This window comes from Heterodontus francisci, chromosome 14 (assembly GCF_036365525.1).
Source record: "Heterodontus francisci isolate sHetFra1 chromosome 14, sHetFra1.hap1, whole genome shotgun sequence".
NCBI lineage: Eukaryota > Metazoa > Chordata > Chondrichthyes > Heterodontiformes > Heterodontidae > Heterodontus > Heterodontus francisci.
The window spans coordinates 16,297,830-16,315,288 of record NC_090384.1 but is presented as its reverse complement, the minus strand read 5'-3'; the positions used below and the strand labels follow the sequence as shown (position 1 = coordinate 16,315,288).

The window sequence follows — 17,459 nt, the reverse complement described above, 5'->3', positions numbered from 1 at the left end:
TGCCGCAGAACAGACTTGTGAGCAAATTTGTAGCTCATGGAATAAATGGGACAGTACCAACATGGATACAAAATTGACTGAGTGACAGGAAACAAAAAGTAGTGGTTAATGGATGATTTTCAGGCTGGAGGAAGGTTTGTAGTGGAGTTCCCCAGGGATCAGTGTTGGGACCTTTGTTTTTCCTGATATATATTAATGACCTAGACCTTGATGGACAGGGCACAATTTCAAAGTAGACGATACAAAACTTGGAAGTATTGTGAACTGTGAGGAGGACACTGTAGACCTTCAAAAGGACATAGACAAGTTGGTGGAATGGGCAGACAGGTGGAAGATGAAATTTAATGCGGAGAAATGGAAAGTGATTCATTTTGGTACAGACAATATAAAATAAAGGGTACAATTCTAAAGTGGGTGAAGGAGCAGAGGGACCTGGGTGTACATGTGCATAAATCATTGAAGGTGGCAGGACAGGTTGTGAGCGCGGTTAATAAAGCATTCAGCATGCTCAGCTTTATTTATAGGGGCATAGAGTGCACCAGGAGCAGCGGCCACTGCTGGGGCTGCACTCAGCGAGATGAACTACGATGGATACCGGCGTCAGAGCAGGTAAGTGGGGATCGGGCGTTGCCAGGGCCAGTTGGCTAGGCCCTGTCGTGGGGGGTGGGTCAGACAGGAGGGCAGGGGGAGTAACTTTAGCGGAGGCAGCCCGTGCTGCTGGGGAGGTCCTCCATGGGGCACAGGGTGCCAAATCAGGAGGAACCCCCAGCTTGTAAGGAGGCCATCAGGTATCACTGGTGTTGAAGTGCCCATCCGCAGCTGGTAAAATACCAGTGGTGGCGGGAGGAGGCCCTTAAGTGGCAATCATTTGACCTGGGGCAGTGGGGGCGGGTAGGCGACGGACAAAGCACCCAGGGCCTCCCATATGATTTTACACCTCCACCTCCCAGCCCGCTCCTGGCGGGGTTAGGGGAGGCCGGGGCTCAAAATTCCAGCCCTTATATCAGGGGGAGAAAATGTGTGTAAGCTCTCAGACACTGGAGTGGTGACTGCTCCACAAGGTGCACAGCCACAGGTTGCAGGGCTGGAGTACCCTGTACTGCAGACACAGGCAGAACAGACAGAGTGACAGGCGGCAACACCATATGTGAGAATCCAATTGCAGCCAAGCAGTATAGATTGGGTACAGCTGACTCTGAATTGGTTCAGCAGCTACCAGTCTCAGATTGTATCACACTGTTGTTACATCACTTGTTTTTATAAGTGGCTCTGTCAGAAATTAAGCACTTATACTAAATTAAAAATCAGAGCCTCTACTATGTTCCCATGTCACTTCACATATCACGATCTGTTCAGCTTCCTGAAAAGGGTTTGGGCTTTTTATTTTTAGCACGTCTTTTTTAGACTTCAAGTGACTGTCATGTGTGACTGGGAGAGGGACTATTTCTACCTCATTGAGGATTGTAGGTTCATTGTAAATATATCTGGGGGTTGGTTACCTCAGTTGTCTACATGATTAGCGTGCAATTTCGAATGATGTTAACAGCCCGGGTTCAATCCCTATATGGCTGTGGTAGTTCATGGAGGTCTGCCTCCTTGCCTTGCCCCACGTTTGAGGTGTGGTGACTCACCAATTATCTCTCTATAATGGGGAGAGATTCCTTTGGGACGATGGCTGGAGCAAAATAAATATATCGTCACACTAAACACACCATGTGTTGTAGTGTAGAGGGAAGTTTACTCTGTATCTAACCATGTGCTGTACCTGTCCCGGGAGTGTTTGATAGAGTTATTGAGTAACTGAAGTGGGAAGCATTCCATTCTCGAACAACTCTCATTTTAATGAGCTAAAATAATCCTCAAAGTTTTGGTACCTAAATGGTTGACAGGAATGATTAAGACAGAGTGGTTGCCTGAGCCTGGCTCTAGCCCTGAGCCAAAGTTTGTGCTTGGGCCTGAGTCCTAAATACAGGGCCTGGAAATGGGCCTGGGCGCTAAATCCTGGGCTTAAGCCAGAGTCTGAGCTTTGGCCTGGGCATGGATTTGGGCCAGCAAATCTCCAGTGCCTGAAGAATACTTCATTCGGCTGTAGCCAGGAGAAAATTCACCTTTAAAGGCAACATTGAGAGAGACTTGTGCAAAGTGTGGGCCCGAAGCTTCCTGCGGGGTGAGCTACACAGATTGCAATGGTTGATAGAACATCTGGTGCTTGCGAGATTCCTCCCGGGGAGTTGGTGATTGTGGGTTGGGGCATTTCCTCATCACTGCCAGTGATTGGCACTCAGGACAGTGCAGGCTGCCATGCTGCAGACAATAAGGAAAGCCCCGGTGATTGTCCAGGAACTATGAACAGTTTCAGTCTCTCAGGCCTAGGGCGCCGTTCGCTGGCTCTCTACAAACGCTGGAAGATCTCGGGAGTTCTGTCTGAGAAAAACTGCCACGTCGGTCAGGGCCACTGGATAATCCTGCAGGAGGGTCCCACCATCAAATACTTGTGCTGTGTTCACATCCTTCCATTGGTAGCTGTTTCCTGGCAAGTAAATGTCCCTGTGGACTCTGCCTGGCTCTGTCACTGGTGCCACCAGTACCTGAGTGCGGGAAAGAGATGGGTTACAAGGTGGGCACTAGACTGGGCATGAATTGTTCATTTCCCTGCACAGCGTGCAGGATCACCTCCTCAGAACTGAGCCGGGGCTGCACGTGGAGCTTCAATTGACTTAATGCCAAGTCCAGTAGTCCTTCGGTAGCTCTTGAGGAAATAAAGAGACCTCCCAGTGAGACCAGCAAGGGTCCAGTTTCAATCTCAGAGCTGTGCTGAGTTAACTAATCTCACTCTGGGGCATTAGTTATCCTCAATGTCCCAGGGCTGAGGAGGGGAGGGGCCAGTCTGGAGTGACCGCTGATCCCTAACCATTGGCCCCAGCCTAGAAAGTAGTCACGCGTGGACATGGACTGAGCACAGGCCCAGGTTCTGCCGTGAAATCCCCACAGGATAGCCTGCTATCCATTATTGGTAGGATGGTGGTGAAAATAGCTCTCAGTTCAATTTTAGCCCGTAGTTATGCACCCGGCTGGATGGCACTGAGTCAAAAAGACATGGGGTCAGCGTCTATGTGTATGCTGACCACACCCAGCTCTACCTCACCACTGCCTCTCTTGACCCCTCCACTGTCTCTGTTGTCAAACTGTTTGCCCAGCATCTGGTCCTGGGATGAGCCTTAATTCTCTCCAATTAGACATTGGGAAGACTGAAGCCATTGTTTTTGGCCCACCCACCACAAACTTTAGCACTGACAATATTCCTCTCTCTGGCCACTGTCTGAGACTAACCCTCACAGTCCACAACCTCAATGTCCTTTTTGACCCTGAGCTGAGCTTCCAACCACACATCCTTTCCATCACTAAGATCACCTATTGCCACCTCTGTAACATCGCCCGATTCTACCACTGCCCCAGCTCATCGGCTGCTGAAACCCTCATCCATGCCTTTGTTACATCTGGACTTGACTATTCCAATGCACTCCCAGCTGGCCTCCCACCTTCTACATAAACTTCAACACATCCAAAATTGAGCTGCCTGTATGATAACTTGCACCAAGTCCCATCCATTCACCCCTGTGCTCGCTGACCTACACGGCTCCTGGTCTGGCAACAACTCGATTTTAAAATTCTCATTCTTGTTTTCAAACCTCTCCACGGCCTTTCCCCTCCCTATTTCTATAATCTCCTCCAGCCCTACAACTCTCCAAGATATCTGCACTCCTCCAATTCTGGCCTTGTATCTTTCATTCTCTTCATTGCACCATTGGTGGCCTTGCCTTCAGCTGCCAGGACCCTAAGCTCTGGAATTCCCTCCCTAAACCTCTCCACCTCACTCTTTTCATTCAAAACATTCCTTAAAAACCACCTCTTTGACCAAGCTTTTAGTCAAACTCGTGATTATCCCATTCCATGGCTTGTTTTCAATTTTCATCTTATTTCCCTCCTGTGAAGCACCTTTATTTTATTTATTTATTTATTTAGAGATACAGCACTGAAACAGGCCCTTTAGCCCACCGAGTCTGTGGGCGGCACAGTGGTGGGCGGCACAGTGGTGCAGTGGTTAGCACCGCAGCCTTACAGCTCCAGCGACCCGGGTTCAGTTCTGGTTACTGCCTGTGTGGAGTTTGCAAGTTCTCCCTGTGACCACGTGGGTTTCCTCCGGGTGCTCCGGTTTCCTCCCACAGCCAAAGACTTGCAGGTTGATAGGTAAATTGGCCATTGTAAATTGCCCCTAGTGTAGGTAGGTGGTAGGAGAATTGTGGGGATGTGATAGGGAATATGGGATTAATGTAGGATTAGTAAAAATGGGTGGGGTGCACTCATTCATGATATCTATGTTCTTGAAGTGTATTGTGAAGAAAATTGAATGGATTGTATTGTCGGCTGCCGATTCCCTATCACCCAAGGTGAATTTACAGCCACAGTGTAACAATTTTATATCTCTGTGTTTCTCTTGAGAAAGCAGGACAAGCAAAGACCAACAGGCAGAGAAAAGCCCAATGAGCAAAAGCTCAACAATTCACAGAAACTGCCAGCATGTACCTGCGATAATAATGTTCTGACAGGACAACCTGTTCATACCTCATCACCAATCAGAAACTCGTCATCAATGGTAAACGTTCTTGGATCATCTGGGCTGACCCACCACAGTGGCCGAAACACGGGGTGCCCGAAGGATGCCAGCTCAGCAGCATGCTTCACAATGAGTGGCACAGCAAACGCCTGGTGTCTGTATATGTACGAACGGGTTACATTCACAATCTGAAACAGAAAGCGCCATACTGATCACCAGTGATTTATAATCGAGGAGTTTGGGAGCTTTATATAGGGAGTAAATACCTGAGAGTAAGTTACAGGCTGGAATATAATCGAGGGGTTCAGATGGTTTATATATAGAATGACAGGTAATGGGGAATGAGTCACAGGCTATAAACTATTCAATGGGTTTCGGTGGTTTATATATAGAATAATATAGCTGGGAGTGAATCACAGGCTGGAATCTAATCAAGGGATTAGAGGGGTTTATATATAGATTAACAGATACCCAGAAGTGAGTTTCAGGCTGGAATCTAATTGAGGGGCTCAGGTGGTTTATATATAGAATAACATAGATGATTGTGAGTTACAGACTGGAATCTAATCGAGGGGTTCGGGTGGTTTATGTATAGAATAACAGATACCCAGGAGTGAGTTACAGACTGGAATCTAATTGAGGGGTTCAGCTGGTTTATCTGTAGAATAACAGATACCCGGGAGTGAGTTACAGACTGGAATCTAATTGAGGGGTTCAGCTGGTTTATCTGCAGAATAACAGATACCCGGGAGTGAGTTACAGACTGGAATCTAATTGAGGGGTTCAGCTGGTTTATCTGTAGAATAACAGATACCCGGGAGTGAGTTACTGACTGGGATCTAATCGAGGGGTTCAGGTGGTTTATATATAGAATAACAGATACCCGGGAATGAGTTACAGACTGGGATCTAATCGAGGGGTTCAGGTGGTTTATATATAGAATAACAGATACCCGGGAATGAGTTACAGACTGGGATCTAATCGAGGGGTTCAGGTGGTTTATATATAGAATAACAGATACCCGGGAATGAGTTACAGACTGGGATCTAATCGAGGGGTTCAGGTGGTTTATATATAGAATAATAGATACCCAGGAGTGAGTTACAGACTGGAATATAATTGAGACGTTCAGGTGGTTTATATATGGAATAAGAGATACCCGGGAATGAGTTACTGACTGGGATCTAATCGAGGGGTTCAGGTGGTTTATATATAGAATAACAGATACCCGGGAGTGAGTTACAGACTGGAATATAATCGAGGGGTTCAGGTGGTTTATATATAGAATAACAGATACCCGGGAATGAGTTACAGACTGGGATCTAATCGAGGGGTTCAGGTGGTTTATATATAGAATAACAGATACCCAGGAGTGAGTTACAGACTGGAATATAATCGAGGGGTTCAGGTGGTTTATATATAGAATAACAGATACCCGGGAATGAGTTACAGACTGGGATCTAATCGAGGGGTTCAGGTGGTTTATATATAGAATAACAGATACCCAGGAGTGAGTTACAGACTGGAATATAATTGAGAGGATCGGGTGGTTTATATATAGAATAACAGATACCCAGGAGTGAGTTACAGACTGGAATATAATTGAGAGGTTCGGGTGGTTTATATATAGAATAACAGATACCCGGGAATGAGTTACAGACTGGGATCTAATCGAGGGGTTCAGGTGGTTTATATATAGAATAACAGATGCCCGGGAATGAGTTACTGACTGGGATCTAATCGAGGGGTTCAGTGTGGTTTATATATAGAATAACATAGTTGGGTGTGAGTTACAGACTGGAATCTAATCGAGGGGTTCAGGTGCTTTATATACAGAATAACATAGCTGGGTGTGAGTTACAGACTGGAATCTAATCGAGGGGTTCAGGTGGATTATATATAGAATAACAGATACCCAGGAGTGAGTTACAGGCTGGAATATAATCGAGGGTTTCAGGTGGTTTATATATAGAATAACAGATACCCAGGAGTGAGTTACAGACTGGAATCTAATCGAGGGGTTCAGGTGGTTTATATATAGAATAACAGATACCCAGGAGTGAGTTACAGGCTGGAATATAATCGAGGGTTTCAGGTGGTTTATATATAGAATAACAGATACCCAGGAGTGAGTTACAGACTGGAATCTAATCGAGGGGTTCAGGTGGTTTATATATAGAATAACAGATACCCAGGAGTGAGTTACAGGCTGGAATATAATCGAGGGTTTCAGGTGGTTTATATATAGAATAACAGATACCCAGGAGTGAGTGACAGACTGGAATATAATTGAGAGGTTCGGGTGGTTTATATATAGAATAACAGATACCCAGGAGTGAGTTACAGACTGGAATATAATTGAGAGGTTCGGGTGGTTTATATATAGAATAACAGATACCCAGGAGTGAGTTACAGGCTGGAATATAATCGAGGGTTTCAGGTGGTTTATATATAGAATAACAGATACCCGGGAGTGAGTTACAGGCTGGAATATAATCGAGGGGTTCAGGTGCTTTATATATAGAATAACAGATACCCAGGAGTGAGTTACAGGCTGGAATATAATCGAGGGTTTCAGGTGGTTTATATATAGAATAACAGATACCCGGGAGTGAGTTACAGGCTGGAATATAATCGAGGGTTTCAGGTGGTTTATATATAGAATAACAGATACCCGGGAGTGAGTTACAGGCTGGAATATAATCGAGGGTTTCAGGTGGTTTATATATAGAATAACAGATACCCAGGAGTGAGTTACAGGCTGGAATCTAATCGAGGGGTTCAGGTGGTTTATATATAGAATAACAGATACCCGGGAGTGAGTTACAGACTGGAATCTAATCGAGGGCTTCAGGCAGTTTATATATAGAATAATAGATACCTGGGAGAGAGTTACAGACAGGAATCTAATCAAGAGGTTCAGCGTGGTTTCTGTATAGAATACCAGATACCCAGGAGTGAGTTACAGACTGGAATCTAATCGAGGAGTTCAGGTGGTTTATATATAGAATAACAGATACCCGGGAGTGAGTTACAGACAGGAATCTAATCGAGAGGTTCAGGGTGGTTTATATATGGAATAACAGATACCCAGGAGTGAGTTACAGACTGGAATCTAATCGAGGGGTTCAGGGTGGTTTCTATATAGAATAACAGATACCCGGGAGTGTGTTACAGACAGGAATCTAATCAAGGAGTTCAGGGTGGTTTATATATAGAATAACAGATACCCAGGAGTGAGTTACAGACTGGTATCTAATCGAGGGGTTCAGTGTGGTTTATATATAGAATAACAGATACCCAGGAGTGAGTTACAGACTGGAATATAATCGAGGGGTTCAGGTGGTTTATATATAGAATAACAGATACCCGGGAGTGTGTTACAGACAGGAATCTAATCAAGGAGTTCAGGGTGGTTTATATATAGAATAGCAGATACCCAGGAGTGAGTTACAGACTGGAATATAATCGAGGGTTTCAGGTGGTTTATATATAGAATAACAGATACCCAGGAGTGAGTTACAGGCTGGAATATAATCGAGGGTTTCAGGTGGTTTATATATAGAATAACAGATACCCGGGAGTGAGTTACAGGCTGGAATATAATCGAGGGTTTCAGGTGGTTTATATATAGAATAACAGATACCCGGGAGTGAGTTACAGGCTGGAATATAATCGAGGGTTTCAGGTGGTTTATATATAGAATAACAGATACCCGGGAGTGAGTTGCAGACTGGAATCTAATCGAGGGCTTCAGGCAGTTTATATATAGAATAATAGATACCTGGGAGTGAGTTACAGACTGGAATCTAATCGAGGGGTTCAGGTGGTTTATATGTAGAATAACAGATACCCAGGAGTGAGTTACAGACAGGAATCTAATCAAGAGGTTCAGGGTGGTTTCTGTATAGAATAACAGATACCCAGGAGTGAGTTACAGACTGGAATCTAATCGAGGGGTTCAGGTGGTTTATATATAGAATAACAGATACCCGGGAGTGAGTTACAGACAGGAATCTAATCGAGAGGTTCAGGGTGGTTTATATATGGAATAACAGATACCCAGGAGTGAGTTACAGACTGGAATCTAATCGAGGGGTTCAGGGTGGTTTCTATATAGAATAACAGATACCCTGGAGTGAGTTACAGACAGGAATCTAATCGAGGAGTTCAGGGTGGTTTATATATGGAATAACAGATAGCCGGGAGTGTGTTACAGACAGGAATCTAATCAAGGAGTTCAGGGTGGTTTATATATAGAATAACAGATACCCAGGAGTGAGTTACAGACTGGTATCTAATCGAGGGGTTCAGTGTGGTTTATATATAGAATAACAGATACCCAGGAGTGAGTTACAGACTGGAATATAATCGAGGGGTTCAGGTGGTTTATATATAGAATAACAGATACCCAGGAGTGCGTTACTGACTGGAATCTAATCGAGGAGTTCAGGGTGGTTTATATATAGAATAACAGATACCCGGGAGTGTGTTACAGACAGGAATCTAATCAAGGAGTTCAGGGTGGTTTATATATAGAATAACAGATACCCGGGAGTGTGTGACAGACAGGAATCTAATCAAGGAGTTCAGGGTGGTTTATATATAGAATAACAGATACCCGGGAGTGTGTTACAGACAGGAATCTAATCAAGGAGTTCAGGGTGGTTTATATATAGAATAACAGATACCCAGGAGTGAGTTACAGACTGGAATATAATTGAGAGGTTCGGGTGGTTTATATATAGAATAACAGATACCCGGGAGTGAGTTACAGGCTGGAATATAATCGAAGGTTTCAGGTGGTTTATATATAGAATAACAGATACCCAGGAGTGAGTTACAGGCTGGAATATAATCGAGGGTTTCAGGTGGTTTATATATAGAATAACAGATACCCGGGAGTGAGTTACAGGCTGGAATATAATCGAGGGTTTCAGGTGGTTTATATATAGAATAACAGATACCCGGGAGTGAGTTACAGGCTGGAATATAATCGAGGGTTTCAGGTGGTTTATATATAGAATAACAGATACCCGGGAGTGAGTTGCAGACTGGAATCTAATCGAGGGCTTCAGGCAGTTTATATATAGAATAATAGATACCTGGGAGTGAGTTACAGACTGGAATCTAATCGAGGGGTTCAGGTGGTTTATATATAGAATAACAGATACCCAGGAGTGAGTTACAGACAGGAATCTAATCAAGAGGTTCAGGGTGATTTCTGTATAGAATAACAGATACCCAGGAGTGAGTTACAGACTGGAATCTAATCGAGGGGTTCAGGTGGTTTATATCTAGAATAACAGATACCCGGGAGTGAGTTACAGACAGGAATCTAATCGAGAGGTTCAGGGTGGTTTATATATGGAATAACAGATACCCAGGAGTGAGTTACAGACTGGAATCTAATCGAGGGGTTCAGGGTGGTTTCTATATAGAATAACAGATACCCTGGAGTGAGTTACAGACAGGAATCTAATCGAGGAGTTCAGGGTGGTTTATATATGGAATAACAGATACCCGGGAGTGTGTTACAGACAGGAATCTAATCAAGGAGTTCAGGGTGGTTTATATATAGAATAACAGATACCCAGGAGTGAGTTACAGACTGGTATCTAATCGAGGGGTTCAGTGTGGTTTATATATAGAATAACAGATACCCAGGAGTGAGTTACAGACTGGAATATAATCGAGGGGTTCAGGTGGTTTATATATAGAATAACAGATACCCAGGAGTGCGTTACTGACTGGAATCTAATCGAGGAGTTCAGGGTGGTTTATATATAGAATAACAGATACCCGGGAGTGTGTTACAGACAGGAATCTAATCAAGGAGTTCAGGGTGGTTTATATATAGAATAACAGATACCCGGGAGTGTGTTACAGACAGGAATCTAATCAAGGAGTTCAGGGTGGTTTATATATAGAATAACAGATACCCGGGAGTGTGTTACAGACAGGAATCTAATCAAGGAGTTCAGGGTGGTTTATATATAGAATAACAGATACCAAGGAGTGAGTTACAGACTGGAATATAATTGAGAGGTTCGGGTGGTTTATATATAGAATAACAGATACCCAGGAGTGAGTTACAGACTGGAATATAATTGAGAGGTTCGGGTGGTTTATATATAGAATAACAGATACCAAGGAGTGAGTTACAGACTGGAATATAATTGAGAGGTTCGGGTGGTTTATATATAGAATAACAGATACCCAGGAGTGAGTTACAGACTGGAATATAATTGAGAGGTTCGGGTGGTTTATATATAGAGTAATAGATACCCGGGATTGAGTTACAGACTGGGATCTAATCGAGGGGTTCAGGTGGTTTATATATAGAATAACAGATGCCCGGGAATGAGTTACTGACTGGGATCTAATCGAGGGGTTCAGGTGGTTTATATATAGAATAACAGATGCCCGGGAATGAGTTACTGACTGGGATCTAATCGAGGGGTTCAGGTGGTTTATATATAGAATAACAGATGCCCGGGAATGAGTTACTGACTGGGATCTAATCGAGGGGTTCAGGTGGTTTATATATAGAATAACATAGTTGGATGTGAGTTACAGACTGGAATCTAATCGAGGGGTTCAGGTGCTTTATATATAGAATAACAGATACCCAGGAGTGAGTTACAGACTGGAATATAATTGAGAGGTTCGGGTGGTTTATATATAGAATAACAGATACCCAGGAGTGAGTTACAGACTGGAATATAATTGAGAGGTTCGGGTGGTTTATATATAGAATAACAGATACCCAGGAGTGAGTTACAGACTGGAATATAATTGAGAGGTTCGGGTGGTTTATATATAGAATAACAGATACCCAGGAGTGAATTACAGGCTGGAATATAATCGAGGGTTTCAGGTGGTTTATATATAGAATAACAGATACCCGGGAGTGAGTTACAGGCTGGAATATAATCGAGGGTTTCAGGTGGTTTATATATAGAATAACAGATACCCAGGAGTGAGTTACAGACTGGAATATAATCGAGGGTTTCAGGTGGTTTATATATGGAATAACAGATACCCAGGAGTGAGTTACAGGCTGGAATATAATCGAGGGTTTCAGGTGGTTTATATATAGAATAACAGATACCCGGGAGTGAGTTACAGGCTGGAATATAATCGAGGGGTTCAGGTGCTTTATATATCGAATAACAGATACCCAGGAGTGAGTTACAGGCTGGAATATAATCGAGGGTTTCAGGTGGTTTATATATAGAATAACAGATACCCAGGAGTGAGTTACAGACTGGAATATAATTGAGAGGTTCGGGTGGTTTATATATAGAATAACAGATACCCAGGAGTGAGTTACAGGCTGGAATATAATCGAGGGTTTCAGGTGGTTTATATATAGAATAACAGATACCCAGGAGTGAGTTACAGACTGGAATATAATTGAGAGGTTCGGGTGGTTTATATATAGAATAACAGATACCCAGGAGTGAGTTACAGGCTGGAATATAATCGAGGGTTTCAGGTGGTTTATATATAGAATAACAGATACCCAGGAGTGAGTTACAGGGTGGAATATAATCGAGGGTTTCAGGTGGTTTATATATAGAATAACAGATACCCAGGAGTGAGTTACAGGCTGGAATATAATCGAGGGTTTCAGGTGGTTTATATATAGAATAACAGATACCCGGGAGTGAGTTACAGGCTGGAATATAATCGAGGGTTTCAGGTGGTTTATATATAGAATAACAGATACCCGGGAGTGAGTTACAGGCTGGAATATAATCGAGGGTTTCAGGTGGTTTATATATAGAATAACAGATACCCAGGAGTGAGTTACAGACAGGAATCTAATCAAGAGCTTCAGCGTGGTTTCTGTATAGAATAACAGATACCCAGGAGTGAGTTACAGACTGGAATCTAATCGAGGGGTTCAGGTGTTTTATATATAGAATAACAGATACCCGGGAGTGAGTTACAGACAGGAATCTAATCGAGAGGTTCAGGGTGGTTTATATATGGAATAACAGATACCCAGGAGTGAGTTACAGACTGGAATCTAATCGAGGGGTTCAGGGTGGTTTCTATATAGAATAACAGATACCCAGGAGTGTGTTACAGACAGGAATCTAATCAAGGAGTTCAGGGTGGTTTATATATAGAATAACAGATACCCAGGAGTGAGTTACAGACTGGTATCTAATCGAGGGGTTCAGTGTGGTTTATATATAGAATAACAGATACCCAGGAGTGAGTTACAGACTGGAATATAATCGAGGGGTTCAGGTGGTTTATATATAGAATAACAGATACCCGGGAGTGTGTTACAGACAGGAATATAATCAAGGAGTTCAGGGAGGTTTATATATAGAATAACAGATACCCAGGAGTGAGTTACAGACTGGAATATAATCGAGGGTTTCAGGTGGTTTATATATAGAATAACAGATACCCAGGAGTGAGTTACAGGCTGGAATATAATCGAGGGTTTCAGGTGGTTTATATATAGAATAACAGATACCCGGGAGTGAGTTACAGGCTGGAATATAATCGAGGGTTTCAGGGGGTTTATATATAGAATAACAGATACCCGGGAGTGAGTTACAGGCTGGAATATAATCGAGGGTTTCAGGTGGTTTATATATAGAATAACAGATACCCGGGAGTGAGTTACAGACTGGAATCTAATCGAGGGCTTCAGGCAGTTTATATATAGAATAATAGATACCTGGGAGTGAGTTACAGACTGGAATATAATTGAGAGGATCGGGTGGTTTATATATAGAATAACAGATACCCAGGAGTGAGTTACAGACTGGAATATAATTGAGAGGTTCGGGTGGTTTATATATAGAATAACAGATACCCGGGAATGAGTTACAGACTGGGATCTAATCGAGGGGTTCAGGTGGTTTATATATAGAATAACAGATGCCCGGGAATGAGTTACTGACTGGGATCTAATCGAGGGGTTCAGTGTGGTTTATATATAGAATAACATAGTTGGGTGTGAGTTACAGACTGGAATCTAATCGAGGGGTTCAGGTGCTTTATATACAGAATAACATAGCTGGGTGTGAGTTACAGACTGGAATCTAATCGAGGGGTTCAGGTGGTTTATATATAGAATAACAGATACCCAGGAGTGAGTTACAGGCTGGAATATAATCGAGGGTTTCAGGTGGTTTATATATAGAATAACAGATACCCAGGAGTGAGTTACAGACTGGAATCTAATCGAGGGGTTCAGGTGATTTATATATAGAATAACAGATACCCAGGAGTGAGTTACAGGCTGGAATATAATCGAGGGTTTCAGGTGGTTTATATATAGAATAACAGATACCCAGGAGTGAGTTACAGACTGGAATCTAATCGAGGGGTTCAGGTGGTTTATATATAGAATAACAGATACCCAGGAGTGAGTTACAGGCTGGAATATAATCGAGGGTTTCAGGTGCTTTATATATAGAATAACAGATACCCAGGAGTGAGTGACAGACTGGAATATAATTGAGAGGTTCGGGTGGTTTATATATAGAATAACAGATACCCAGGAGTGAGTTACAGACTGGAATATAATTGAGAGGTTCGGGTGGTTTATATATAGAATAACAGATACCCAGGAGTGAGTTACAGGCTGGAATATAATCGAGGGTTTCAGGTGGTTTATATATAGAATAACAGATACCCGGGAGTGAGTTACAGGCTGGAATATAATCGAGGGGTTCAGGTGCTTTATATATAGAATAACAGATACCCAGGAGTGAGTTACAGGCTGGAATATAATCGAGGGTTTCAGGTGGTTTATATATAGAATAACAGATACCCGGGAGTGAGTTACAGGCTGGAATATAATCGAGGGTTTCAGGTGGTTTATATATAGAATAACAGATACCCGGGAGTGAGTTACAGGCTGGAATATAATCGAGGGTTTCAGGTGGTTTATATATAGAATAACAGATACCCTGGAGTGAGTTACAGACTGGAATCTAATCGAGGGGTTCAGGTGGTTTATATATAGAATAACAGATACCCGGGAGTGAGTTACAGACTGGAATCTAATCGAGGGCTTCAGGCAGTTTATATATAGAATAATAGATACCTGGGAGAGAGTTACAGACAGGAATCTAATCAAGAGGTTCAGCGTGGTTTCTGTATAGAATAACAGATACCCAGGAGTGAGTTACAGACTGGAATCTAATCGAGGAGTTCAGGTGGTTTATATATAGAATAACAGATACCCGGGAGTGAGTTACAGACAGGAATCTAATCGAGAGGTTCAGGGTGGTTTATATATGGAATAACAGATACCCAGGAGTGAGTTACAGACTGGAATCTAATCGAGGGGTTCAGGGTGGTTTCTATATAGAATAACAGATACCCGGGAGTGTGTTACAGACAGGAATCTAATCAAGGAGTTCAGGGTGGTTTATATATAGAATAACAGATACCCAGGAGTGAGTTACAGACTGGTATCTAATCGAGGGGTTCAGTGTGGTTTATATATAGAATAACAGATACCCAGGAGTGAGTTACAGACTGGAATATAATCGAGGGGTTCAGGTGGTTTATATATAGAATAACAGATACCCGGGAGTGTGTTACAGACTGGAATCTAATCAAGGAGTTCAGGGTGGTTTATATATAGAATAGCAGATACCCAGGAGTGAGTTACAGACTGGAATATAATCGAGGGTTTCAGGTGGTTTATATATTGAATAACAGATACCCAGGAGTGAGTTACAGGCTGGAATATAATCGAGGGTTTCAGGTGGTTTATATATAGAATAACAGATACCCGGGAGTGAGTTACAGGCTGGAATATAATCGAGGGTTTCAGGTGGTTTATATATAGAATAACAGATACCCGGGAGTGAGTTACAGGCTGGAATATAATCGAGGGTTTCAGGTGGTTTATATATAGAATAACAGATACCCGGGAGTGAGTTGCAGACTGGAATCTAATCGAGGGCTTCAGGCAGTTTATATATAGAATAATAGATACCTGGGAGTGAGTTACAGACTGGAATCTAATCGAGGGGTTCAGGTGGTTTATATGTAGAATAACAGATACCCAGGAGTGAGTTACAGACAGGAATCTAATCAAGAGGTTCAGGGTGGTTTCTGTATAGAATAACAGATACCCAGGAGTGAGTTACAGACTGGAATCTAATCGAGGGGTTCAGGTGGTTTATATATAGAATAACAGATACCCGGGAGTGAGTTACAGACAGGAATCTAATCGAGAGGTTCAGGGTGGTTTATATATGGAATAACAGATACCCAGGAGTGAGTTACAGACTGGAATCTAATCGAGGGGTTCAGGGTGGTTTCTATATAGAATAACAGATACCCTGGAGTGAGTTACAGACAGGAATCTAATCGAGGAGTTCAGGGTGGTTTATATATGGAATAACAGATAGCCGGGAGTGTGTTACAGACAGGAATCTAATCAAGGAGTTCAGGGTGGTTTATATATAGAATAACAGATACCCAGGAGTGAGTTACAGACTGGTATCTAATCGAGGGGTTCAGTGTGGTTTATATATAGAATAACAGATACCCAGGAGTGAGTTACAGACTGGAATATAATCGAGGGGTTCAGGTGGTTTATATATGGAATAACAGATACCCAGGAGTGCGTTACTGACTGGAATCTAATCGAGGAGTTCAGGGTGGTTTATATATAGAATAACAGATACCCGGGAGTGTGTTACAGACAGGAATCTAATCAAGGAGTTCAGGGTGGTTTATATATAGAATAACAGATACCCGGGAGTGTGTGTCAGACAGGAATCTAATCAAGGAGTTCAGGGTGGTTTATATATAGAATAACAGATACCCGGGAGTGTGTTACAGACAGGAATCTAATCAAGGAGTTCAGGGTGGTTTATATATAGAATAACAGATACCCAGGAGTGAGTTACAGACTGGAATATAATTGAGAGGTTCGGGTGGTTTATATATAGAATAACAGATACCCGGGAGTGAGTTACAGGCTGGAATATAATCGAAGGTTTCAGGTGGTTTATATATAGAATAACAGATACCCAGGAGTGAGTTACAGGCTGGAATATAATCGAGGGTTTCAGGTGGTTTATATATAGAATAACAGATACCCGGGAATGAGTTACAGGCTGGAATATAATCGAGGGTTTCAGGTGGTTTATATATAGAATAACAGATACCCGGGAGTGAGTTACAGGCTGGAATATAATCGAGGGTTTCAGGTGGTTTATATATAGAATAACAGATACCCGGGAGTGAGTTACAGGCTGGAATATAATCGAGGGTTTCAGGTGGTTTATATATAGAATAACAGATACCCGGGAGTGAGTTACAGACTGGAATCTAATCGAGGGCTTCAGGCAGTTTATATATAGAATAATAGATACCTGGGAGTGAGTTACAGACTGGAATATAATTGAGAGGATCGGGTGGTTTATATATAGAATAACAGATACCCAGGAGTGAGTTACAGACTGGAATATAATTGAGAGGTTCGGGTGGTTTATATATAGAATAACAGATACCCGGGAATGAGTTACAGACTGGGATCTAATCGAGGGGTTCAGGTGGTTTATATATAGAATAACAGATGCCCGGGAATGAGTTACTGACTGGGATCTAATCGAGGGGTTCAGTGTGGTTTATATATAGAATAACATAGTTGGGTGTGATTTACAGACTGGAATCTAATCGAGGGGTTCAGGTGCTTTATATACAGAATAACATAGCTGGGTGTGAGTTACAGACTGGAATCTAATCGAGGGGTTCAGGTGGTTTATATATAGAATAACAGATACCCAGGAGTGAGTTACAGACTGGAATATAATCGAGGGGTTCAGGTGGTTTATATATA

The 17,459-nt window shown here is 42.6% G+C and overlaps 1 protein-coding gene across 1 annotated transcript in view; it reads right to left on the bottom strand.

Moving 5' to 3' along the window:
* Window positions 1-334: 334 nt before the first annotated feature.
* Window positions 335-17,459, bottom strand: part of si:ch211-236l14.4 (SITS-binding protein) — a 222,217-nt gene continuing 205,092 nt past the window's right edge. The window contains 2 exon segments of the mRNA XM_068046788.1: window positions 335-2,588; window positions 4,624-4,803. Of these exon segments, the coding sequence (XP_067902889.1) occupies window positions 2,370-2,588; window positions 4,624-4,803 (399 nt within the window). The 3' untranslated portion in view covers window positions 335-2,369.